This window comes from Phodopus roborovskii, unplaced genomic scaffold, assembly GCF_943737965.1.
Source record: "Phodopus roborovskii unplaced genomic scaffold, PHOROB, whole genome shotgun sequence".
In the NCBI taxonomy this organism is placed as follows: domain Eukaryota; kingdom Metazoa; phylum Chordata; class Mammalia; order Rodentia; family Cricetidae; genus Phodopus; species Phodopus roborovskii.
The window spans coordinates 21,127,303-21,151,020 of NW_026125052.1; the positions used below are offsets into that span (position 1 = coordinate 21,127,303).

The window sequence follows — 23,718 nt, forward strand, 5'->3', positions numbered from 1 at the left end:
CACAGAGAAACCCTGTCACAAGAAAAAAAAAAAAAGAAGGAAAAAAGGAAGGGAGAGAGAGAGAGAGAGAGAGAGAGAGAGAGAGAGAGAGAGAGAGAGAGAGAGAATGGCTTTCCTTCCCAGGCAACAGGGATCAGGGAGATTGAAGCCAAACCCGGGGAGCCTTCTTGACTGCGTACCCTAGCCCAGCATCAGCACTTTCCCCTTGAGCTCAGTTCTAACATTCTCAGGGGCACTTTGAGGGAGCAAGGGAGAACACGGAGCAGGGAAGAGAGGGGCAGAGATAAGACAAGAAGATCTCTCAGGCTTGATGGGGCTCCAGGGAGCCCTGGAGGTCAAAGCAAGGCACAAAGAGCGGAAAGGAGGAACGAACAGATTCTTAGAGAGTATCAAAGCTGACCACAGTCAGACTTGGGGCTCAGGCCCAAGTACATGAATGCAGCCGGCAGGACCCAGCCTGTATGACCCATCCATGCATCCTAGAGAAAGGGAATTCCCAAGGGGATTCCTTCCTTGGTTCTTCCCCCAGGGGCCAGCCAGGGGAGCTGTCCACCAGCCTGGATATGACTGGGCGACAGGTTTCAGAAGTCATGATTCCAGCCTGATACATCCGGATCCAGCAGCCAATTGGCTCTGTGCAGCAATTTCTGTACCAGACCGATTTCCTTGTTACAGGTCATTCCTGAGCTGGCTGGGAGAAGCTGTATCTGAGTCACAGGATGGGAGAGCTGGCTGAGCCCTGGGTCAGGTGTAGGTTTTTGAGGTTAAGACTTGTCTTTGTCCTGGCTAGAGCTGGGGGACTTGGGCCCTTAAGAGTAGTGACAGCAAAGGCAGCCAACCCCTCCATGACATTCCGGCTCTTCCCCCAAGCAGGGAACAGTATTCTGGTGTCCTCGCCAAGAGAATGTAAAGATGAAATCAGGACTCCCTCAGCCCAGGCACCAAGCCCTGAATAACCCCCACCTCCAAGCCCGATTCCCCAGCTCTGCACGCAGCTCCCCCACGGGAGCTTCAGGCCTGCGCCAATGCTCAGCTGGCCACCTTGATGCTGTTCTCTAGACAAGAGACTCTTTGACCCCTGGGCGCACAGTCTGCCCCTGTGGTGCTGATGGTGGTAGTGGTGCTGATGATGGTAGTGGTGCTGATGATGGTAGTGGTGCTGATGGTGGTAGTGGTGCTGATGGTGGTAGTGGTGCTGATGGTGGTAGTGGTGCTGATGATGGTAGTGGTGCTGATGGTGGTAGTGGTGCTGATGGTGGTAGTGGTGGTGACGGAGAAGGAGGAGTAGTCAGGTCAGTGTTCAAGGGGCTGGTGGGTTTGAGCTCCATGGTGGGTCCAGCATCTCCTACAGAGCCCTTCTCCTCCTCCCCCTGGCTCTGCACACCAATGTTCTCATTCTCAGGGCCATACATCTTGTTCATGGTGTTGGCAAGCAATCCCTCCTTCTCAGGGGCTCCGTCTTCATTGCCATCCTGGCTGTGGCGGTACATGTAGGAGGCCTGTTTCACAGAGCGCTGCAGCAGGTGGCGGCGGTAGGCCCTCTGGATTTTGATAGCACACACCTCCTCCTGCTTCCTTTTGAGAGTGGTGGTGATGGGCTCATAGGAGACCTTGGAGGGGTTGGCTGCCATAAACTTCTCCTCCATGGTCTGCTTAAGGGCATCCATCTCCCCAGAGTCACCCAGTACCTCTTTGGTCAGGGCAAAGAGGATGTCCAGGCAGTGGATCTTGTCCCCCGGCACCATGGGCAGGTCTAATGTGATAAGCTTGATCTTGTTAGGCTTGGCGATTTTCAGTGGCTCTTGCAAGGTGTCTACAAAGTCAGAGAGGCGGCTGTAGTCGATGAATTGAGTGGCATCAGGGTCGAACTTCTCCCAGGTCTCATAGAACATCTCAAAGTCATCCTCACTGAGGGGCTCACTGCTCTCCTCAGTGGCCACGTTGAAATTCTCTAGGATGATGGCGATGTACATGTTGACCACAATGAGGAAGGAAATGATGATGTAGCTACAGAAGAAACAGATGCCAATGGATGGGTTACCGCAGTCACCCTTGATGTTGGTGCCTGGGTTCTCCAGTGTCGGGTCGCAATCTGGGGGCCCACTGTTGAGGATGGGGTTCAGAAGCCCATCCCAGCCAGCTGATGTGGTGATCTCAAAGAGACAGATGATGCTGTTGCCAAAGGTCTCAAAGTTAAACATGTCATCGATGCCTGACTCCTTCTTGACATAGGCAAAGTTGGACATGCCGAAGATGGAGTAGATGAACATGACCAAAAAGAGGAGGAGGCCGATGTTGAAAAGGGCAGGCAGTGACATCATGAGGGCAAACAGTAGCGTCCGGATGCCCTTAGCCCCACGGATCAGACGCAAGACTCGCCCGATCCGTGCCAAGCGGATCACACGGAACAGCGTGGGTGACACAAAATATTTCTGTATCAAGTCAGAAAGCGCGAGGCCTACAGAGAGAAACAGAGGCTGGGTCAGGGCGCTGGGAGCACGGGGAGCTGGGAGGCCTGGTCTGGTGTGTTCTCGAGCTCTTGGGGGCCCAGGGATTACTTTGTCCTCACAGCTGGAGGTGGGACATATTAAAATCGATGGGGGCTCATCCTTAGATCTGCCTGCAGATACCACAGGCGAGCGAATAGCTGTGTGGCTGCTTCCCTGTAAAGTGGAGACAGTACTGCTGCGAAAGAGTGAGGCCATGCCTGTTAAGTGCATAATAAATGCCTGGCATACAGTAAGCACTCAATAACAGTAGCTGCTTACTGTCATGATGGTAGACATACCCGTTCTCCTTTCAGTGTATAAAGATTCTGGAACCCCTTTCTTATTTGTGTGTTCATTTCTATGTATGCACATAGTTATTTGTACATATTTGTGTGTGTGTGTGTGTGTGTGTGTGTGTGTGTGTGTGGGTGTATGCACACAAGGCCAGAGGAAAAACACATGCATCATTTCTCCTCAGATGCTATCCACTTTGCTTTATTTATTTATTTGTTTGTTTGTTTGTTTATTTATTGAGATAGGGTTCCTCTGTATTTGCTTTGGAGCCTGGAACTAGCCCGTAGACCAGGCTGTCCTCAAATTCACAGAGATCTGCCTGCCTCTGCCTCCCAAGTACTGGGATTAAAGGTGTGTGCCACCAATGCCCGGCCCACCTTGCCTTTTGAAACAGAGTCTCTCACTGGCTCCAAGGCCTAGTGATTAGGCTAGGCTGGCTGGCAGCAACCCCCAGGGTCCCAACTGTCTCTACTACCCCAGTGCTGAGATGGCAAGCATGTGCCACCACACCTGGCTTCTTTACATAGGTTCTGGGGTTTGAACCCAGATCCTCATGCCTTTGCAGCAAGCGCCTGATGGACGAGCTACCCCTTCAGCCCTCTCCTGTGCCTTCAGTTCAGCACATGACCACCCAATACACATCTGCTGGTGAGACCAGTGTTTCTCAGGTGATCTCACGTGTGTAGAGACAGGTGGCCTGTGAACAATGGACTCCTTCGTCATTAAAAGTGAAAGAATGGCAGACACATGCGTGTGTTTGTATAGGGGTGTGTGTGTGTGTGTGTGTGTGTGTGTGTGTGTGTATTCCCGGGCCATAGTGGGTCTGTGTGTGTAAGGGAAGCCCTCCCCAAATGACTCGTCTTGGTGTGGCCCTGCCGGCTCACCCACGATGGACAAGATGACAACCACGAAGTCGAAGATATTCCAGCCAATGGTGAAATAGTAATGACGCAGTGCAAACATCTTGAGCACGCACTCCCCTGTGAAGATGATGATGAAGACCATGTTGATGTTATACAGGATGTCCACCTTGAGCTGGCTCTGGTCGTCCGTCTCCACCATCATGGTAACCATGTTAAGGCAGATGAGGATCATGATGGAGATGTCAAACACCTGCTTTGTCACGAAGTCGTACACCATGCCCTGGATCTTGTTCTGCGGTGGGACGGAACGAGCATGTGTGGAAAATGGGTTTAGGGGACACAGTCCAGACCCAGGCAGGATGGGTATGAGCAGGATGACACGACAGAGGCATGGGGACCGGGAGAGGGAGGAAGTAGGTGCAGAGCATAGTGGTGAAGTATGCCACAGGAGGGGCGGGTCTGGAAACGCATCATTCTCTCTGTGTCTGCTCATCAGTCCCCACTTTAGGATCCTTCCTCAGTCATCTCTACCCCTCTTCCCAAGTCATTGCTTGCTGGGGTGTGTGGACATCCACTTCCTGGTCCTTGTTGGGGTCCCTGTCTCACAGGCCAGAGGTCTCCCTTGAGAAGGTGGGCAGATACTGGGAAGCTGTGTAGGGCTAGATGAGGGGTAATCTAGTAACAGGAGCCTAGAGACATCCACTGTGAGAGAGGAGTCCTTGTGAGGTTAAGTCCTCCAAGGTGGTGAGCAGAGCCAACTGCATTGGCATCCGCTGACCCCCTGATATGGGTGACTGGGGGGGGTCCAGAGCCTGGTACCTGAGGGCGGGGAATGGGCTTCTGGGGCTTCTTGGAGCCCAGCTTCTTCATGGCATTGTAGTACTTCTTCTGTTCCTCCGTCATGAAGATGTCCTTCCCTCCAAAGTAGAGTAGAACGGAGACAGTAAGCCGAGGTGCATCCCTCTCCCTGCTCCCAGGGCCCCCTACCTCAAGCGCTACTTTGAAGGTGGACTTTACCCCTTAAGAAGCATCTAGAGGGAAGGCACAGGCTCTGGGAGGGGCTAGAGGTGGAGGGGTGAGGAAGGGGGAACTGGCGGGTGAGCAAAAGGAGGGAACGAGAGGGCTTCGGGTTAGTTTCCCAGCTTCAAGCTAAGCCCCACCAATGCTTCACCAATGAGTTTGCATCTACTTAATCTTATTTATTGTTATTGCGACAGGGCCTCTCTTTGCAGCATAGGCTGCCCTCAAATATACAGATTGGCCTACACTCGTGAACGTATTGCCTCAGACTTCTTAGTGCTGAAATTCCAGGTGTGTGTCTGGTTCTGCATCCACCTCATTTTATAGATTAGGAAGGTGAAGCTCAAGGAGTAAGTCATGCTTTGGTCCCCTAGTGGGACGCCCCTGGCATCCAGGCCGGTGACTGCTCAGGGCTGCTCAGGCAGCTGATGACTACAGGAAGGAATAAGTGGATGGGGGTTGGGTTTCCTCTGGGGAGGGCCAGATACTCATCTTCTTCTTCTGTTGGTTGAAGTTGTCGATGATGACACCGATGAAGAGATTGAGCGTGAAGAAGGAGCCAAAGATGATGAAGATGACGAAGTAAAGGTACATGTAGATGTTCACCTCATAGTGTGGCTGTTCCTCCTTCTGCAGGGTACACACGGCCAGTTTCTCTTTGTTCCCCAGAGGATGATGAGCAGGACTCCCCTCCTCCCCAGACTCCCCGGCGTGGAGGTGGTGGGGTGGGGGTGGGGATGGCAGATGGACCACTATCAGCTCTCCCCTAACTTACTTATCAACCCAGTGACCCAGCTCACCTCCCGTGAGTCCACAGCTGCATACATGATGTCCATCCAACCCTTGAAAGTGGCCTGCGAGATCATGACAGGTCATGAGGGGAAGGGCTCTCCCATACACCACTACTCATGCCTCCACCCCTTCCCTTCTTTTCCCTTCCCTTCCCTTCCCTTCCCAAACCAAACCCTCTCCAAAGACCACCTGCCAGGAGCAAGAGTGGGTTTTGATACAATGAGGGACAACTAGGCACTTCTACCCAGTTCTGAGAAGGCTCAATGGCTGCCACTCACCACCTGAAGGAGGGAGAGATAGCCCAGACCCACGTTGTCATAGTTGACCTTGACATTCATCCAGCGGACCTGGCCTGTGTGCATGAGGCTTTCACACTCAGACTTGTTGTTGACCACAGAGATGTCAAACCTCTCAGAGGTGGTTGTGTTGATGCAATAGTAGAACTTTCCAGCGAACAGGTTGACCCCCATGATGCTGAAGATGAGCCAGAAGATGAGGCACACAAGGAGCACATTCATGATGGAGGGGATGGCTCCCAGGAGGGCGTTCACCACCACCTAGGGGCCAGGGTGGTGCTGGGGGTCATTGCGAGGACCACTCTCAGGCAGGCATCTGACAGGGGAAGCCCCAGCCCAGGGGGCTGGGCAGAGCTGAGCACTGGTAGTCAGGAAGGGCCAATCTTAGCCAGTCCTAGTGGGAGAGGGTCTGCTGGGGTATATGTGTATAGGGGTAAGAGTAGGGGTGAGCAACCAGCAGACTGGTCCTTTAGGAGGACTTTCTGCTTGGCTGGAGCCATCAAGGCAGAGTGAGGGCGCCAGGTTTCTCTGGAAGCTGCCAGGTCATGGGTCATAAAGCAAGAGACAAACACTGCTTTCTTAGCCCCTGTAGGAAATTCAGCACCCGTGACCTGCCTTGGCTCACTGCACCAGTGAAAGACACAGAAAGGGCATAAAAAAGAAGCCACCAAGGTCTGCGGAGCACTAGGATTCAGGGTCAGAACCCTGTCCCTCACCAGTCCTGGCCATATAGGCCTACCAAACTGCTTTAGTCTTGGCCGAATCTGAGAATTGTTCCCCCTTCTGCCAACATCCCACTTTAATTGTTTTTGAAATAGGGTCTCATGGTTCCTAGGCTAGACTTGAACTTGCTGTGTAGCTGAGGAAGCCCTTGAGTTGCTGCTCCTACTTCCACCTCCTGAGTGCTGGGATTAGGGGTGTGTACCACCACACCTAATGTTTGAGGTTCGGGGATTGTCCCCAGGGCTTTGTGCACGCTAGGTGGCCACTCTACCAACCAAGCCACACCCTAGCTTGATCAGTTCCCCTTTAAGGAAGAACTATCTCATGGCCTCTAGGCAGCTGGTGGCTGGAGCTGGGGGTGCTGTGTTCCTTCAAGCCACTCAGTCGGCATGAGCAGGTTACTTTTCTTAGCAGGAAGAGGTCCCAGCGCCAGGATTGGGGGTCCAGGCTTGAACCAGAATCTTCTATGAACTGACCAGGTTAGAGTGCTTAAGCTGACCCTACTGCTGCCCTGGAATGAGATCTTATTCCCAGCGGATCTCCCATCACTGACTGAAGTCCCACTGATCTTGCCCAGACCCTGTGTAACCTGCCGCTCTTACACTCGTATTATCACAGGCCTTTGGAGACCTCCTCTCAAATGCCCCTGAAGCCAAAGGCATGGTTCCATGCTCGAGGGGCAGGTTCACATGTTCATATTACAGCGCCCTAGGGCCCCCAGTCTGAGGTGGGGAGACCCATAAACCCACAGGCCAACCTTCCTCTTTCTTTAAGCCTTTCAGGCACCCACAGTAGCCTCTGCTGCCCTCCAGTGGTGGCAGAGATAAGTGCATGGTCTGCTAGAGCTCAGGGGTGGGAATGGGGTTTCCTGGAGATGGGTCACAACCCTAGACTCCAGCCATCAACCGTTTGAGCCTTCTGCGCCCCTGCTTGATAGGCATATTGTCATGTACCTTGTACCCCTGCTCCGTGGTGGCTGCTCCCATACCCTGAGCCCTTCTCATTGTCCCTCATCCAATACTCACCCTCATGCCCTCAAACCGTGACAGTGCCCTCAGGGGACGCAGGGCCCGCAGTGTGCGCAGGGATTTGATGGGTCCCAGCTCTGAGTAGCCCAGCCAGTTGGCCACCAGACTGATGATGGAGACCTGTAGGAAGTGTGTGGTCAGGGGGTTCAGGATCCCTGGCTTTCCTTTAGCCTGGGACACATGAGAGGGGGGATCCCAATTTCTGTCTGTCTCCTGTCGATCCCATCCCTGGCAGATGACCCTGTCTGGTGGGAAGAGTAGCCTTGTGACCTCTAGCACCCTAGAGCCTGGGCTCATCTCAATGATGTCAGCTATGACAGTAAATGGGAATGATAGTACCCATCTCCTACGGTCCTGTGCGCCTATCAAAGAACACATGAAAATCCTGCCCTTACACTGGTAGGAATCATAAAGCCCCAGGCCTGGGCTGTAATATCTGGGAAGCAAAAGGCCAGTCTATAGGGGGCAGTGCTGACCTGGGACCTGACTCTGAATTTGGAGAGGTCCTATCTCTCAGAGCCTGGACTCCCTAAAGGCCTTGGCATCTGGCTGTGTGAGCAGACCCAGGGAACTCACATCCACGATGAGGAAATCGAGCCAGCACCAGGCATTGGTGAAGTACACCTTGAAGCCGTAGGCCACCCACTTGAGCAGCATCTCCAGGATGAAGATGTAGGTGAAGACCTTGTCAGCATATTCCAGGATGGTGCGGATGACACGCCGCTGCTCAATATAGATGTCCTCGAAGGCCTGGGGACACCAGTGCAACCCACAATGGCCAGGGGCATCTTCAATCCTGTCCACCCTTAACTCCTACCTCCCCACTGACCGAGGGGATAGAGTCTACAGAACAAAGGACCCTGTCTTCTGCTGTAGAGGCTAATGCTGGGCCGGGGAGATGCCTCTGCTGTCCCAAAGGCATGAGGGCTGAAGTTCAGATTCCTAGAACCTGTATCAAAGCTAGGTGGCAGTGGCAGCCTGCATTAATCCCAGTACTCGGGAGACAGAGACAGAAATCCCCAGAGTGAGATGGCTAGCCAGCCTAGCCCAAATAGTGAGCTCTGAGTTCAGTGAGAGACCCTGCCTCAATGCAAACAGTGGAGAATCGCTAAGAAAGACACCTACCATCTACCTTGGGCTTTTGCGCGCGCGCGCGCGCGCACACACACACACACACACACACACACACACACACACACACACACACACACTGCCTTCTAGGACATCTCCCAGAAATACAGATGAGTCCCCCTTTAGATTCCCCGGGTTTGGAAGTGTCCTGTCTGCCTTCACCCTTGGTACAAAGGGGTGGGAGTCTCAGGGAGCAAGGCATCTGCTTCTGCTCCCGCCCTGTCCCCTGGGGATGGGTGCCTACCAGGGCACCACTGCTGAGCAAGATCATGAAGACAATGAAGGTCTCAAACCAGTTGTGCTCAACGATCTTGAAACAGGCCCGGCGCAGCGTCCACCACATTTTCCCACGGCCCTGGGAGATGTCCACATAGAGGCAGGGGCAGCGTTGCACACAAGCTGGGAGGCAGGGTGGTACACGTCACTGGCCATTCATTGGCTGTGTTGGGATGCACCTTCACACTCTCTGTCATGTTGCCCCAAGACCAGGGTCCCGCCTCCTCCCCACACCTGGCTCCACCTTGATTCACGAGGAGGGCTCAGGTTCTCTTCCTACAGCCCCTTCTATCCATGTGCCAACCCCTGCTAAAATTGACACAGGAGGGAAGATGCTTTACAAGCAAGCTCAGGGCAACAGCTGCCCCATGCTCCCCAACCCTGCCCGGCCTAGGCTCTTCAGTAGAAGTGATTCTCAGGCTCAGGAGTCCACTCCTCAGGTTAGGTAAGCTGAGCAGGACTGGGGAAGCAAACCCTCTGTGTTCCGTAGCCTCCCTCTGGCCTGGGTGTGCGGTTGGTGTGTAGGTGTGCCCTCACCCTCGGTGAAGCATTCCTCAGGCAGCTCCCCGTCAGGGTTCTCCTCAGCCTGCTCCTGGGGGTCCTCTTCAGGGGGCTTGTAGTCAGCCGTGCTGCAGACGGAGGAGTTCCCATCGTAAAGGGGCTGTAGTGGCTTCTGTGGGGACCAAAAGGGCACGTGAGATCCCAAGAGATCCCCTTATTCTTCCAGTGGGTGGGGTGCTTTGGGAGACTAGAGAGAAAGGGGAAGAGAGTGAAGTAGGCTCCATTCATTCATTCATTCATTCATTCACTCAGCCCATGCAAAACTATCACTATACCCTGGCAAAATCGCCCTAGTGACAAAGATGTCCTCAGTTCTGCCCTCATGGCCCTTGAGACCTAGGAAAGCACAGTGAAGTCATGAGGAGGCCTCAGGAGGACAGGAGGTGGGCTAAGGGATGCTTGGTGAGGAACTCAGTGGGGTCCTAGGAGAGGCAGGGCTATATGAAGGGGTTAGCAGAAGAAAAGAGGCCCGAAAGGCGCTTTTGAAGGGGCAAGGATAAGAAGCAGGGCCAAGATAGCTCTGGGATGCCACAGCTGTGGAGAGCAAGCACATGGTGCCCCCAGAGTCTAAGCCTTCCACCCCCAGGGTCTGTGTTTGGCTGAGAGATCCAAAAAGGATGGAAAATTTTGCCCTGCCAAGGCTCCAGTGTGGCGTCAGGGGAACATGATCACAGTGGGGGCAGGGTGTGGGGGTTGGTGTTCTGGCCTAACTAGATCTCCTCCAACCTCTCCCAGTGCAGTCCCAGGCCAGATTCTCAGACTGGCCTCCATGCTTCCAGGAGATCCTTCATGGTGAAGTCTCTAGATAGAAAGATGAATTGAGCACCCCCCCTTCCGGGTGCACACACATGTGTGAATATGTCCATGTGCTGTGTGTGTGCGGGTGCATGCATGTGTTGTAACTCCCTAACTAGTGCACTAGCCAGAAAACCGAGGGTGGGCAGGTCTTGTTGCCAGTTGACAGAAAGGAAAACCGAGGCATGGAACATTAGGCCAATCAGGGCATACACCAGACTGCTGGCCTCATCCTTGCATGTCAATTCCCATAAGGACCCTTTAAGCTCTGCCTGCCCCTCAGACCATCTTGCCTTCCCAGAGCCATGGACCTGCCTGCCGCTTTCTAGCTAGCCCTTCCCCCACAGAGTTCCTCATACCGAGGTCGAGGTTGGTGCCATGTTTCCTGGGGTATTTATAGCATAGCAGGCGCTCAAGCCCCCAGTAAGTCAACATGCCACGTACTGGTGTGTGTTGGGGGTTGGGATAAGGAGCAAAGAGATTTTAGGGCAAAGTTCATTAGGCTCTAGTGCCCTTGCCAGGCTCAGGGTAGAAGGGCGGGGTGGGTAGTGTCCCTTGCTTCCATCCTCCTTTAATCATTTTCCTGTTAGAACTGCAGAAAGGGTGAGGGGCTTAGAGCCAGCTCACCCCAGGCAGCTCAGACAGGGTCCCAGACTCTGAGGCTGACCACCTGTGTCTCGGTAAACCCCTAACACACACACACACACACACACACACACACACACACACACACACACACGGAAGAGCCAGGAGGAGCGAGCTATCCTAGGCCAGCAGTGCTGAATGGGTCAGGGCTCTGCCTTTATCTACGTCTCCAAACTCCCATTGGGTTCTCTTGCTCCTGTCCTCAGATCCCTGGCCTGGACCTGGTCCTCTGTCCTACACTAGTAAGTTTGGAACAGCTCCAGAGGAATTACATGTACAAATAAGTGACTGTGCCACTTTCAGCCAGCAGGGGGACCTTGGGGCTAAAGAGCAGATCTGAACAAATGTGGGGCAAGGACTTGGCAGGGCCTTCAAGCCCAAAGGGGGTATTTAAGAGAGGCCTGTAGAGTCTGCATGGTGGTACACGCCTTTAATCCCAGCACTCAGGAGGCAGGGGTGGATCTCTGTGAGTTCGAGGCCAGCCTGGTCTACAAAGAGAGTTCCAGGACAGCCAGAGCTGTTACACAGAGAAGCCCTGTCTTGACAAAACAAACAAAAGAACAGAGAGACAGAGAGAGACAGAGAGACAGAAACAGAGAGGAAGAGAGGAAGAGAGAGAGAGAGAGACAGAGAGAGAGACAGAGAGAAACAGATAGAAACAGAGAGGAAGAGAGAGAGAGAGAGAGAGAAACAGACAGAAACAGAGAGGAAGAGAGGAAGAGCGTTAGAGAGAGACAGAGACCTCTTGGGTTCCCAGTAGTACCACAGATAGGGGCATCTGTCCAAGAATGCCACCTGGTGGCAGAAAGGGCCCAGGTAGAGTTTTGGCCTGGTCAATTGTAGCAACCCTGGTACCTGTCACAGTCCAACACAACACAACTCCACAGGGCGGGGACCTTTACGTGAAGGAACTAAGGGTCAGAAAGGTTTTATGACTTGTCTAAAAAAGCTAAGAAAAAGTTTAAAGCTGGGTCTCACTGGCCCCAATCCCTGCAGCCAGCCACTCAGATTCAGATGGGCTCACCTTGATGTCCTCAGGCTCCGAGAACGTATCAGTCTCCTCCTCTGTGGGCATCTCCAGGTCGGACTCCTCAGAGGCAATGGGCACCTGAATGGTGAGGTAGGGGTTGTTGATGAAGTTGAGATGCTCCAGCTCGATGCTGGAGCGAGGGCCGTCGGCCAGGCCCAGGTGGTTCAGGATGTGATTGTCCTTCAGTTCCTTGTTCCCATCTTCTGGTAGTGGTTCCTTCTTCTCATCTTCCAGAGCATCGTCCCCAGTCTCCTCAGCACCACCGGGCTCACCAAGGCTGAGCATTATGTCCTTGGGGCGCAGGATCTTGCCATGCAACAGGCCCAGGAGGAAGGCTTTGACAAAACTGATGCCCCACTTGATGCGCCCAATGGCAATCTGCAGGTTGTTCATCTCGCCATCTTCATCTGAAGCTGCCAGGCTGTCAGCACTGAAGGAACTCAGCAGGAGAGCCAGGAACAGATTCAGGACCTGGAAAGGAAGGGACTGAGGGTCTCAGGCCAGCCGGGGTCTGGGGAATACCACCTTCATCCCACATGGGGTCCTCAGAAGTATACAGCAGAACTGCCTGGTGCTAAGCACTTAATAGGGTGCTATCTGCCAAGTGTCCTGGCACACACCTTTAATCCCAGCACTCAGAGGCACAGGCAGGTGGATCTCTGTGAGTTCGAGGCCAGGCTGGTCAACATAATGAGTTCCAGGACAGCCAGGACTATGTAGAGAGGCATTGTCTCAAAAATAAACATGTAAGTAAATAAATATAAAAGGATGTCACCCACCGGGATGCTCATGACTGTCAGAGAGTGGGCTGCTAGTATCAGTCCCACCTTACAGGTATGGAAACTGAGGTTCACATCTGTCATGAGCTCCTGCTGCCCAAAGCAGTGACAAGGTTTGGGAGGTATGCTGGGTGACGGAGGCTCTTACGGTGACATCTCTGCTTTCACTGTTGGGAAATAAAGAACAAAGGGCAGCTCCAAGCTTCTAAGACTTTTAGGAAGCTTCCTTGTTGTTATTGTTGTTTTGTTTGTTTTATGAGACAGGGTTTCTGTGTGTAGCCCTGGCTGTCGTAGAGCTTACTCTGTAAACCAGGCTGGCCTCATAGAGATACACCTGCTTTTGCCTCCTGAGTACTGGGATTAAAGGTGTGCACCACCACCATCCTACTGCTGACTTGGTCTTAAAAGGTCAACCTGTCCATTCCCTCCATTTTATTTTCCAGGTGACAATGACTAACATACCTGCCACATGGCCTCAGGGAGCCCATAGCCTAGTAGAAGCAGGCCTTTGATCATACAAACCCCATACTATGGATATAGTTGGCAACAAAAATTAGGGGATAAGTTTTGACATCATGTTACCTAGCTCTACACTTCAATTTCTTAGGCTATCTTATGCCTTAGTGTCCTTAGGTATAAAATGAAGATAACTCTAGCACTTTGTGACTGCTAAAAAAAAAAAAATCAGTACAGGGGCTGAAGAGATGGCTCAGTGGTTAAGAGCACTGATTGCTCCTCCAGAGGACCCAGGTTCAATTCTCAACCACCTGTAACTCCAGTTCCAGGGAACCCGACACCCATGAACAAACATCAATGCATATAAAATAAAAATAAATAATTTTAAAAGTCAATATACACAGAAGACTTAATAGGTACTCACATTGGCTGCTATCACACACACAATAACAGATAATTGTGCAAGGGTTAGGGATTCAATGATCAACTCTGAGGTTGGGTCAGCATTTTGTAATAAGAAAACCTAGTCCGAGAAAGGTGGAATGATTTGTCCTAAGACAGACAGCATAGCCAGGACTAGATCTCAGGTTTCAAGTGTCATTATACAACCTTAGAGGGCACCATTCCTTTACACTACAAGATGACCTATATCCTGGGAGGCTTGCAATATGGCGGCCCTTCCTCCCACCAGCCTACCCATCTTTGAACAGCAAGATGAAGGTGGAGCTGTCTGAGATAGGAGGCTGTAGCTTCTGCCTGCCAAGGGCATAGCCAAGGTCTTACTCTACTGGGCATGAGGGAATAGAGGAGCTTATGTGTGAGAATCTACTGTCCTTGACTGTCTTCGTGTGTTCCACTGCCTGGCACGATCAGCATCCTCCAAGGTCTTTTCATCACTATCTTAACCATCAGGTTAATATGGTATCTTTAACAATTATATTAAAATCTTCTTCAGAGGAATGTGTTTGGGGTCGCCACCCCACATCCCATAGCTTCCTGCTCTTGCCCCCACCCGTATTTACTGGTCTGTCTTCTCCCTTTGGGGAGAGGGGACATCAGTTGCCAGAAACACATTTGAGATGGGAATTAGCTGCTCTCTGGGCCAGCAGGGTTTGCACACGGCTCCTGCCTAGGACAGAAATAGCCTCCTCAGGCAAATGGGGGAGGGGCAGGGGAGGAAGGGCAATCTCCCTAGGAGCTCTATGGGGTGGGGGACCCATGTTCTAGTCCCTTCCCCTTCTTCACACTAACCCAGAGGAAGCAACCAAGTGCCATGGACGCAGAGTGTATGAGTGGTCATGATCGCTGGCAAGGTGCCTTGGTGCCCTCTGGCAGACACCTACTTCTCTGAAGGCTGCCAGGGAGAGGGTTGAGAGGTTGAGAGGAGGCAGCGCCCAGGGAAATGAGTACCCTGTCTCCCTGGGCTTGTAAAGCCCTCTGAGCAAAGTGGAAGAGTCATAGAGATAGGCTAGAAAAGAGTCTGTGTGTGTGTGTGTGTGTGTGTGTGTGTGTGTGTGTGTGTGTGTGTGACAGTACACAGAGGCCGCAGTGCAATGCCATGACTGTAGATTCTGGAGCCAGAAAACTTGGCTTCTAATATGTTAGCCCTGAGCCTTTGCTTCCTGCTCTCTGGAATAGACACATCAGTCCACCCGTCCTCTGGTGGTGGGGAGGATTGAATGAACACACACACTGAGCACAGGACTCTGGGCAAATGCTGACCAACTGTTGCTGGCATCAAGGGTACCATGATTGCTGCCAGCCTTACTGGTGCTATGGTTACTAGAGTCACAGACCCAGCTCTAGTCCTGGCTCAGCGTCTCGAGAGCTGGGTACCTCTGTGCCTCCTCCAGCATGGAGACAATGTTCCCTGCCTCACAGGGTTGTGGGAGAGGGTTACCAGGAGTTTTAGGCTAATAGCTGGAGCCTCCCCTCCCCCAAGAGGAGGTGGTTACAGATTTTATTAAACGATTACTACCTAAAACTACCCACCTGTAACATCTGGCCTCCCGAACTTAGAGGCTAAGCACTGAGCTGCCCAGGTAACCCTTATGACCACCACCACTGGCATCCTTGTTTTCCAGATAGGAAAACTGAGGAAAAAGAGGTTATAGTTAGCTGGGTAAGTGTCAGTGAGATGGCTGAGGGCATAAAAGGGCTTGCCACACAAGCCTAAGGACCTGAGGTAAATTATCAGATCCCATCGTGGAAACAGAGAATCACCCCTCAAAAGTGGTCCCGTTCTCTCTCTCTCTCTCTCTCTCTCTCTCTCTCACACACACACACACACACACAGAGTAAAAAAAAAATTTAAGTGGGCATGGTAGCGCATGTTTGCAGTCTCAGTACTTGAGTAGCTGAGGCAGGAGAATATTGTGCTCAAGCCATGGTTACAAAATAAGACCTTAGCTCAGAAAAAAAAAAAGAAAAAAAAAAGTGACACAAAATATTCATGACTGACCTTGTACAGAGAGAGGTCACTTCTACAGGCTCTTTTAGCCACCCTGACCCTTAAATCTACACTCACAAACTTTGCTTCAAGCATGCCCACCCAAGTTTAGCCCAGAAAAAAAAAATTCTTCTTTCTCCCCACTCTCTCAGAAACCCTCCTGGGAACTACAGTCCTGAGTTCTCTCCTATAGCTGTCCCACAGTCTCCTCCAGCTGAGGTGACACCCCCTCCCCCATCAGCCTCAGCCCCCAGCCAGAGCTCAGCGATATCTGAGAAGCCCTGACCCAGCCTCCCAAGGATTCCTCCAGTCTGTGTGGGGATGTGCTGGCATAGTCCACCCTCTGTAGCCCAGTGTCAGCCATCACAGCAGGCAGCTGGAGGCAGCACTAAGGAGCCCTAATGGGAGTGATACTACCTCTACCCCAAGAAGGGGAGGACTCGACAGGCCCAGCCACAGAAATGCTGGCCCCCTGGACCAGGAGCCTTGCCCCGGTCAGCCTGTATCTCTTCCATGCACAGCCCCACACACCAAGCCCTAGGCTGCAGAAAGGGGTAAAATAGAAGGAGCTCCATCATTTCTGGGGTGCTCAGCACTGGCAAAGAAGGGGAAGAAAACCTTCGTGGGGACCTGGTTCCACGCCATGCTGCATCTTTCCGCATACGAGTGTGGTCAACCATCCCAGTGACCCCAGGAGTTGTGGGTTACTTGTCTTCTATTTGATAGAGACCCCAGCTTGACTGGAGAGCAGTTATGGTTCAATATGACACAGACAGTGGCAATAATGAGGAAGGAAGCTAGGATTGTATAAATACAGGCCTGTCTGCCACCAAAACACAGCTTGCAGGGCTGGAAGGTGGCTGCGATAGAGTGGCTACTACCCGAGAATGGTGGCCTGAGTTAGAACCCCCAGAACCCATGAGAAAAGACATGGATGTGATCACTCAGCTCTGTAACCCTAAACTAGGGAGGGGGTGTGGTCCGAATGGGCGGAGACAAGCAGATCCCTCACTGGCCAGCCAGTCTGTCAATCAACCTGAGACCCTGTCTCAGAAGACATGTGGGGAGTGATCAAGGAAACCCTTCTGCTTCAACCTCTTCCCTCCACACACATGTGCATGCATATGTATGTACACCTGCACACACGTACACTACACACATATGTGGTGGACCTTTACATGTACATCCATGACCCATATAAACAAGGGGGAAGCTGCTGAGCAATGACCCCCGAGCCTGACCCATCTTCATTCGAATGCACACGTGTTCACCTGAGCGCACTCACGCGCACACACAAATACAGCCTACAAGTCAGGAATAGTACACACCTATAGCCATGGCACCCAGGAACCTGAGGCAGGAGGATTGCTGGAAGTTCTGGGCCTGTCTGGGTGATAGAGTAAGTCTCAAAAACAAAACAACATTGTCCCTGGACCAGTGACAGGAGTGTGTAGTACCTGTCTGAAACTGATTCCAGGCTATGCTTCTAGACTTCAAAGAGTCATATTCTCTAGGGCTGGGGCCAGGAACCTGGTTTAAGAAAGTCCTGCTGATTGTGAAACATAAAATGTTGACGCTCACTGAGGGAATTCATTTCAAATCACCATTTCAGGAGGTGGCTGTGGAAGGTAGAAAAATTTTTGGGGTGGGGGTATTTCAAGAGAGGGTTTCTCTGTGTACCCCTGGCTGTCCTGGAACTCTCACTGTAGACCAGGCTGGTCTCAGACTCAGAGATCTGCCTGCCTCTGCCTCCCAAGTGCTGCGATTCAAGGCGTGAACCTTAGAAGAACCACCATTGTTCTTCTAAAACTTTTTAAAGTTAGATTTGTTCATTTTATTATATATATATATATATATATATATATATATATATATATATATATTGCCTGTGTGTACATATGTGGATCACATGAGTGCTTGGTGCCTGAGGAGGTCAGAAAATGGCATTGATTCCCTGAAATTGGAGTTATAAATGGTTAGGAATCACCAAGTGGATGCTGGGAATCGAACCCAGGTTCTCTGCAAAAGCAGCAACTGCTCATAATTGCTGAGCCATCTCTCCTGCCCCCACTGTTTGAGTTTTTGAGACAGTCTTGCTATAGAGCCCAGGCTGTCCTGGCACTCACCAGGTAGGCCAGGCTCTCTTTGAACTTGTAAAGATCCTCTGTTCTTCCGGAATGCTGGAATATGGTGTCCACCACCACAAGGCCTGACTATAGAGATCTAAACACCAACAATCTGTACAGCTATCCCTAAAATGAACAAACCCCTCAAATGAGAAAGAGAGGAACTAGACACGCTTCATGGATTTCCTGTGTAAGAGTCAGGAAGCTCCCAAGATAGCTTACTTACCACCAGGTTGCCAATGACCATGACCATGAGGAAGACAGTAAGGCACATGGCCTGGCCAGCCACCTCCATGCAGTCCCACATGGTCTCGATCCATTCCCCACAGAGGATGCGGAAGACGATGAGGAAGGAATGGAAGAAATCGTGCATGTGCCAGCGGGGCAGGCTGCAGTCCGAGGCAATTTTGCACACACATTCCTTGTAGCTCTTGCCAAACAGCTGCATGCCCACCACAGCGAAGATGAAGACGATGATGGCCAGCACCAGCGTCAGGTTGCCCAGCGCACCCACTGAGTTGCCAATGATTTTGATGAGCATGTTGAGTGTTGGCCATGACTTGGCCAGCTTGAAGACACGCAGCTGCCAGGTGTAGGAGGGGGGAATACAAGCATGAATGAGGCTTGGGGACCACCAGCCAACCCCAGGGAGCCCCAGGAGAAAGCACAGTACCAACAGTGTTAAACCCATCCTCCTGCTGAACAAACGAGGCTTCGTGCTGCCTCTCTGTTGACCAGGCGGGCGCTTGTATCTATAGCCTCCTGATATCCGTGTTAAAAAGGAAGCAGTGGCCTTATCCACTGAAGATACAGTCTAAAGTTTACAAGAGAGATTGTGTACTAGAATTTGCTCTAACATAACTCCCCACTAAAAATAGATGGGATGGATGAAGAAAGCACGGGTGGCTGGAGAGGTGGCTTAGCCGTTTGGAGAACTCCACTGCTCTTCCAGAGACTCTGAGTTCAGTTCCCAGCACCCACATTCAGCAGTCCGTAACCACCTGTAACTCCAGCTCCAAGGGATCCTACATCCTCTTCTAGCCTCTGCACACACCCACAGCACAGACATGTGACGTACGGACACACGTACATAAATTTTCAAAACCTTTAAATATAAAATTACACTATACTAGTGGCTGATGGGGGTGGGCACCTAAGGCGCCATTACACTTTGACTACATTTTTTTTTTTTTTTTGCTGCCTGCCTGAAAGTCCTCACGACAAAGTTAAAAAAAAAAAAAAAAAAAAAAAAAAAAAAACAGGAGTGAACGTCAAAGGGTAGAGAAAAAATTAGTAATTATTAAGATCCAAGCATGTTACTAACAAACACTGAGGCCTTGTCTTCCTTCGGGCCTGCAACATGGGCTCAAGTCAGCTCCATTGCTGCCCAAGGACATCCAATATCAGCTCTTGGACCCCCACCCCAGCCCTGTGTAAAAGGAAGGAAGGAAGGAGGAAGGAAGGGAGGAAGGAGGAAGGAGGAAGGAAGGGAGGAAAGAAGGAGGAAGGAAGGGAGGAAAGGAGGAGGAAGGAAGGAGGAAGGAAGGAGGAAGGAAGGAAGGAGGAAGAAGGAAGGAAGAAGGGAGGAAGGAGGGAGGAAGGAAGGAAGGAAGGAGGGAGGAAGGAGGAAGGAAGGAAGGAGGAAGAAGGAAGGAAGAAGGGAGGAAGGAAGGAGGGAGGAAGGAGAAAGGAAGGAAGAAGAAAGGAAGGAAGAAGGGAGGAAGGAGGGAGGAAGGAAGGAAGGAAGGAGGAAGGGAGGAAGGACAAAGGAAGGAAGAAGGGAGGAAGGAGAAAGGAAGGAAGAAGGGAGGAAGGAAGGAGGGAGGGAGGAGGGAGGAAGGAAGGAAGGAAGGAGGAAGGAAGGAGGAAGGGAGGAAGGAAGGAGGGAGGAAGGAGGAAGGAAGGAAGGAGGAAGAAGGAAGGAAGAAGGGAGGAAGGAGGAAGGGAGGAAGGAGAAAGGAAGGAAGAAGAAAGGAAGGAAGAAGGGAGGAAGGAGGAAGGAAGGAGGAAGGGAGGAAGGACAAAGGAAGGAAGAAGGGAGGAAGGAGAAAGGAAGGAAGAAGGGAGGAAGGAGGGAGGGAGGAGGGAGGAAGGAAGGAAGGAAGGAGGGAGGAAGGAGGAAGGAAGGAAGGAGGAAGAAGGAAGGAAGAAGGGAGGAAGGAGGAAGGGAGGAAGGAGAAAGGAAGGAAGAAGAAAGGAAGGAAGAAGGGAGGAAGGAGGAAGGAAGGAGGAAGGGAGGAAGGACAAAGGAAGGAAGAAGGGAGGAAGGAGAAAGGAAGGAAGAAGGGAGGAAGGAGGGAGGGAGGAGGGAGGAAGGAAGGAAGGAGGAAGGAAGGAAGGAGGAAGGGAGGAAGGAGGAAGGGAGGAAGGAAGGAAGGAAGGAGGAAGGAAGGAAGGAGGAAGGAAGGAAGGAAGGAGGAAGGAAGGGAGGAGAAAGGAAGGAAGAAGGAAGGAAGGAGGAAGGGAGGAAGGAAGGAAGGAGGGAGGAAGGAAGGAGGAAGGGAGGAAGGAGGAAGGGAGGAAGGAGGAAGGGAGGAAGGAAGGAAGGAGGAAGGAAGGAAGGGAGGAAGGAGAAAGGAAGGAAGGAAGAAGGAAGGAAGGAGGAAGGGAGGAAGGAAGGAAGGAGGAAGGAAGGAAGGAGGGAGGAAAGAGGAAGGAAGGAAGGGCTCTCTTTCTCCTAGTTTACAGGTGAAGCTTCTGAGGGACCGAGCGGCTCTCCTCCCATCCCCCTGCGGCCCCTGGATCTTGCGTACCAGACGGAAGGAGCGGAGCACAGATAACCCCTGCACGTTGGCCAGGCCCAGCTCTACCAGGCTGAGGGTGACAATGAAGCTGTCGAAGATGTTCCAGCCCTGTTGGAAATACTCATAGGGGTCCATGGCGATCAACTTCAGCACCATCTCTGCAGTGAAAATGCCCGTGAAGACCTGGGGGTGGGGGGATGGAATCCCTGTCACACAGCCTCACAGAGGATGGGGCCCTTGGGAGATTTCCCCCTCAACCTCCTGCTAGAGGCTTTGGAGACCAAAGGGCAGGGGTTGAGGGCCCTGAAAGGGGTAGGGAGTGGTACCTACAGCCTGTGTGCGTGTGTACGTGTGTGCGCGTGTGCGTGTGCATGTGTAGTGACAGCTAAAAGGCCATGACATGTACCTAGGTGGGTACAACATAGACCCATTCCTACACATTTCTGACCTTGTGGCCATGGTCAAGTCACTAACTTGGGTCTTCAACCTGACCATAACGCTCAACGTCCATGAAGTTCTATCCGGTTCACACTGACCCCGTTGGCACACACTTCTCTACAAAGCTGGAGGGATTATCACGCTCTTTCCACAGATAAGCAGGTGAAGCTCTGAGAGGTGCACCCCAGCTCCCTTCATGCTCCTCAGTCCCTCAGGTTCTCAGCTCAGGATTTCTGCTCTGTGCTCCAAGCTTCCCTAGCAAACATGGCTTTTTGATTTTGAAATAGGTATCACATAGCTCAGACTGGCCTTGAACTCACTATGTAGCAGAAGATGGCCCTGGACTTCTGGTACTCCTGACTCCATCTTCCAGGTGCTGGGATTACAAGCATGTGTCATCATGCCTAGTTTTATTCAGTACTGGGAATGGAGCCTAGGAAGGCTTGCACATTAGGTAAGCCCTGTACTAACTGAGCCACGTCCTCAGCCACCTAGCAAGCTTTGGGGGACACAGGGGCTTGGCAGAGACTGAAAGGGCAATCAGGAAAAAAGTCAAATCTGCCTCCTCAACCTCTTTAAAGTTCACCGAGCATGACCCCCCCCACCTTCTCCCAGGCATCAGCTGCTCTGGGTCAACAGCATGCCTAGGTGCATACTGTGTTCCGCCCAAGAGCTGTCCCTGACCATAGCAGCTGCCCAGACAAGCAGCACAGTGTGGACAGTGGCTGGACAGGCAGACAGGCCCTGTCCATCACACACACCCTGGCAGCTGTGCCATGAGATGCCCTTGCCTCTCTTGCCCAGCCTGGCATGGCTGCTTTGAGCATCTTCACAAGATACCTGCTTTGAAGGCTGGGGATTCTGGTGGCATGATTCCTATGCCCTCTCTACCCAGTGTTGTAACTGTCCCAACCCTCCCTCACATCGTACACTCTCTGAGCTTGCTTCTCCCCGGAGGCAATGGGAGCCTCTTGTCCATTGGCCATGGGTGGGTGGGTGGGTGGGGTGGGGCTGCAAAGGGGATTGGGAAGGGTGGGGTACAGTGCAGCAGGGCTGGAGGAGGCCTGGCTTTTCCCTTTGTCAGGCTCCACCAGGCCTGGCGACGAGGTGCTAATGCCCCTAATGGGCAGGGATAAGCAGTCGGATCAGAGCATGTCAACAATAGCTGAGCAGCTAAGGGCTCAGGAGAGAGGAGCCCAGTGGGGCTGGGAAACCGGGAGGCCCCTGGAGTGAGGCAGACCCTCGGGCATTTGGGTCACTGGCTACATACCCCCACTCCCAGCTGCCGTGGTCTCTTTTAGGTTCATGACAGTCTACGGAAGTTGAGAAACTTGTTACCTAGCCCCACCCGTTTCCACAGCCCACTCCCTCAACCCCCAAAAATCCCCAGATGTGGCCTGAGTCCCAGACTCCCAGGAGTCCTGATCTCAGCCCACCCCACTCTCCTTATTCAAGTCCAATCACCATGTTCCCTAGACCACTGCATGTGCCTCCTCTGTGTGCCCTGTGCCAGCTGTCCCCAAGTGCCCTCCATTTCCACACAGCCCAGGCAGCCCGGCTCTTCTGTCCTGTCCTCCAGATGACCGTCCTCTCCCGTCCCTTCCTTACCAAGTTGCCCACAGTGAGCACGTTGTCAAAGTGCTCGGTCATGGGGTAGTGCTCCATGGCCATGAAGAGGGTGTTGAGCACGATGCAGATGGTGATGCCTAGGTCCACGAAGGGGTCCATGACAATCAGGTGGATGATGTGTTTGAACTTCACCCACGGGGCACAGCAGTTCCAGATGAGCACTGTGTGCGCACACTTGTACCACCACGGTGGGCACTTCTGGTGAGCCTCCTCCAGCTCTGCAGGTGAGGTTGGAACAGGCATCTGATGAAGATTCTCCGTCTGGCCTGACTCCTACTCCCTCTAGATCTTTGCTTCTCCTCCTGTGTCCCACCCCTTAGCACTCCACATCTCAACACTCCATCCCACGGTCCTCTTCCTTATAGACATCATCCATCCATCAAAGCTCCAGCCTTCTCCATGCTCTGAATCTTTTGCCCACCCCCTCCATAAGGCTTTCTCTAGCCCCACCCACAACACATCAGCACCTCCCCCAAATCCCACCCACAAGCCCCTCAAAGCACACCTCGTTGGTAAGCCTTATCCTGAACCCTTCCCCAGCATTCTGCTTTGAGCCCTTGGCAACCCCATTGAATCCCTGCATGCTAGAAGAGGGCACCAGATCGCATTACAGATGGTTGTGAGCCACCATGTAGTTGCTGGGAATTGAACTCAGGACCTCTGGAACACCAGCTATTTTTCTTAACCATCTCTCCAGCCCCAAGAGCTTCAGAAACTTTAGGGAGCATTCGGGGTCCACCTTAGGGTCAGTCCTCAGTGCTGCTGGCCAGAGGTCCTGAAAATGTTCCCTCCCTGCTGCTGGTAACACAGGTCAGCCCAGACTGTCCCCAGGTATAAGCACTTTCCCTCTTGAGTGGCTTTCTGGAAAACCCCTATTTTTGCTACCCCCAAGCGATGGGGTCTGTGGCGTGGGGCTATTCCTTCACCTGGGCTCTGTGGCCTGTGGGAGTGGCTTCCTCCTGGGCAGGTTCTCCAGTACTTGCTACTGGAAACTTGGGAGGTAAATACTACAGGGGCCACCTATTTTGCAGGTGAAAGAGACTATGGTAGGTGGCAGGGCCTTGGAGACCTTGGGTAGGGCTGGGATCCCACCAAGGAATGAGAAAAGTGAACCTCCTTCATAGGCTGGCTCAGGCTGGCCTGCCTGGGCTCCG

At 52.4% G+C, this 23,718-nt stretch overlaps 1 protein-coding gene across 1 annotated transcript in view; it reads right to left on the minus strand.

The window, feature by feature from the left end:
• Window positions 1–930: 930 nt before the first annotated feature.
• Window positions 931–23,718, minus strand: part of Scn4a (sodium voltage-gated channel alpha subunit 4) — a 29,889-nt gene continuing 7,101 nt past the window's right edge. The window contains exons 11-25 of the mRNA XM_051179402.1: window positions 22,544–22,782; window positions 20,507–20,680; window positions 17,980–18,336; window positions 11,938–12,414; window positions 9,450–9,585; window positions 8,881–9,035; window positions 8,082–8,255; window positions 7,503–7,625; window positions 5,737–6,015; window positions 5,467–5,520; window positions 5,159–5,296; window positions 4,466–4,570; window positions 3,668–3,938; window positions 1,295–2,458; window positions 931–1,120 (exon numbers count right to left, since the gene is read on the minus strand). Of these exons, the coding sequence (XP_051035359.1) occupies window positions 1,056–1,120; window positions 1,295–2,458; window positions 3,668–3,938; window positions 4,466–4,570; window positions 5,159–5,296; window positions 5,467–5,520; window positions 5,737–6,015; window positions 7,503–7,625; window positions 8,082–8,255; window positions 8,881–9,035; window positions 9,450–9,585; window positions 11,938–12,414; window positions 17,980–18,336; window positions 20,507–20,680; window positions 22,544–22,782 (3,911 nt within the window). The 3' untranslated portion in view covers window positions 931–1,055. The remainder of the gene's footprint in view (window positions 1,121–1,294; window positions 2,459–3,667; window positions 3,939–4,465; window positions 4,571–5,158; window positions 5,297–5,466; window positions 5,521–5,736; window positions 6,016–7,502; window positions 7,626–8,081; window positions 8,256–8,880; window positions 9,036–9,449; window positions 9,586–11,937; window positions 12,415–17,979; window positions 18,337–20,506; window positions 20,681–22,543; window positions 22,783–23,718) is intronic.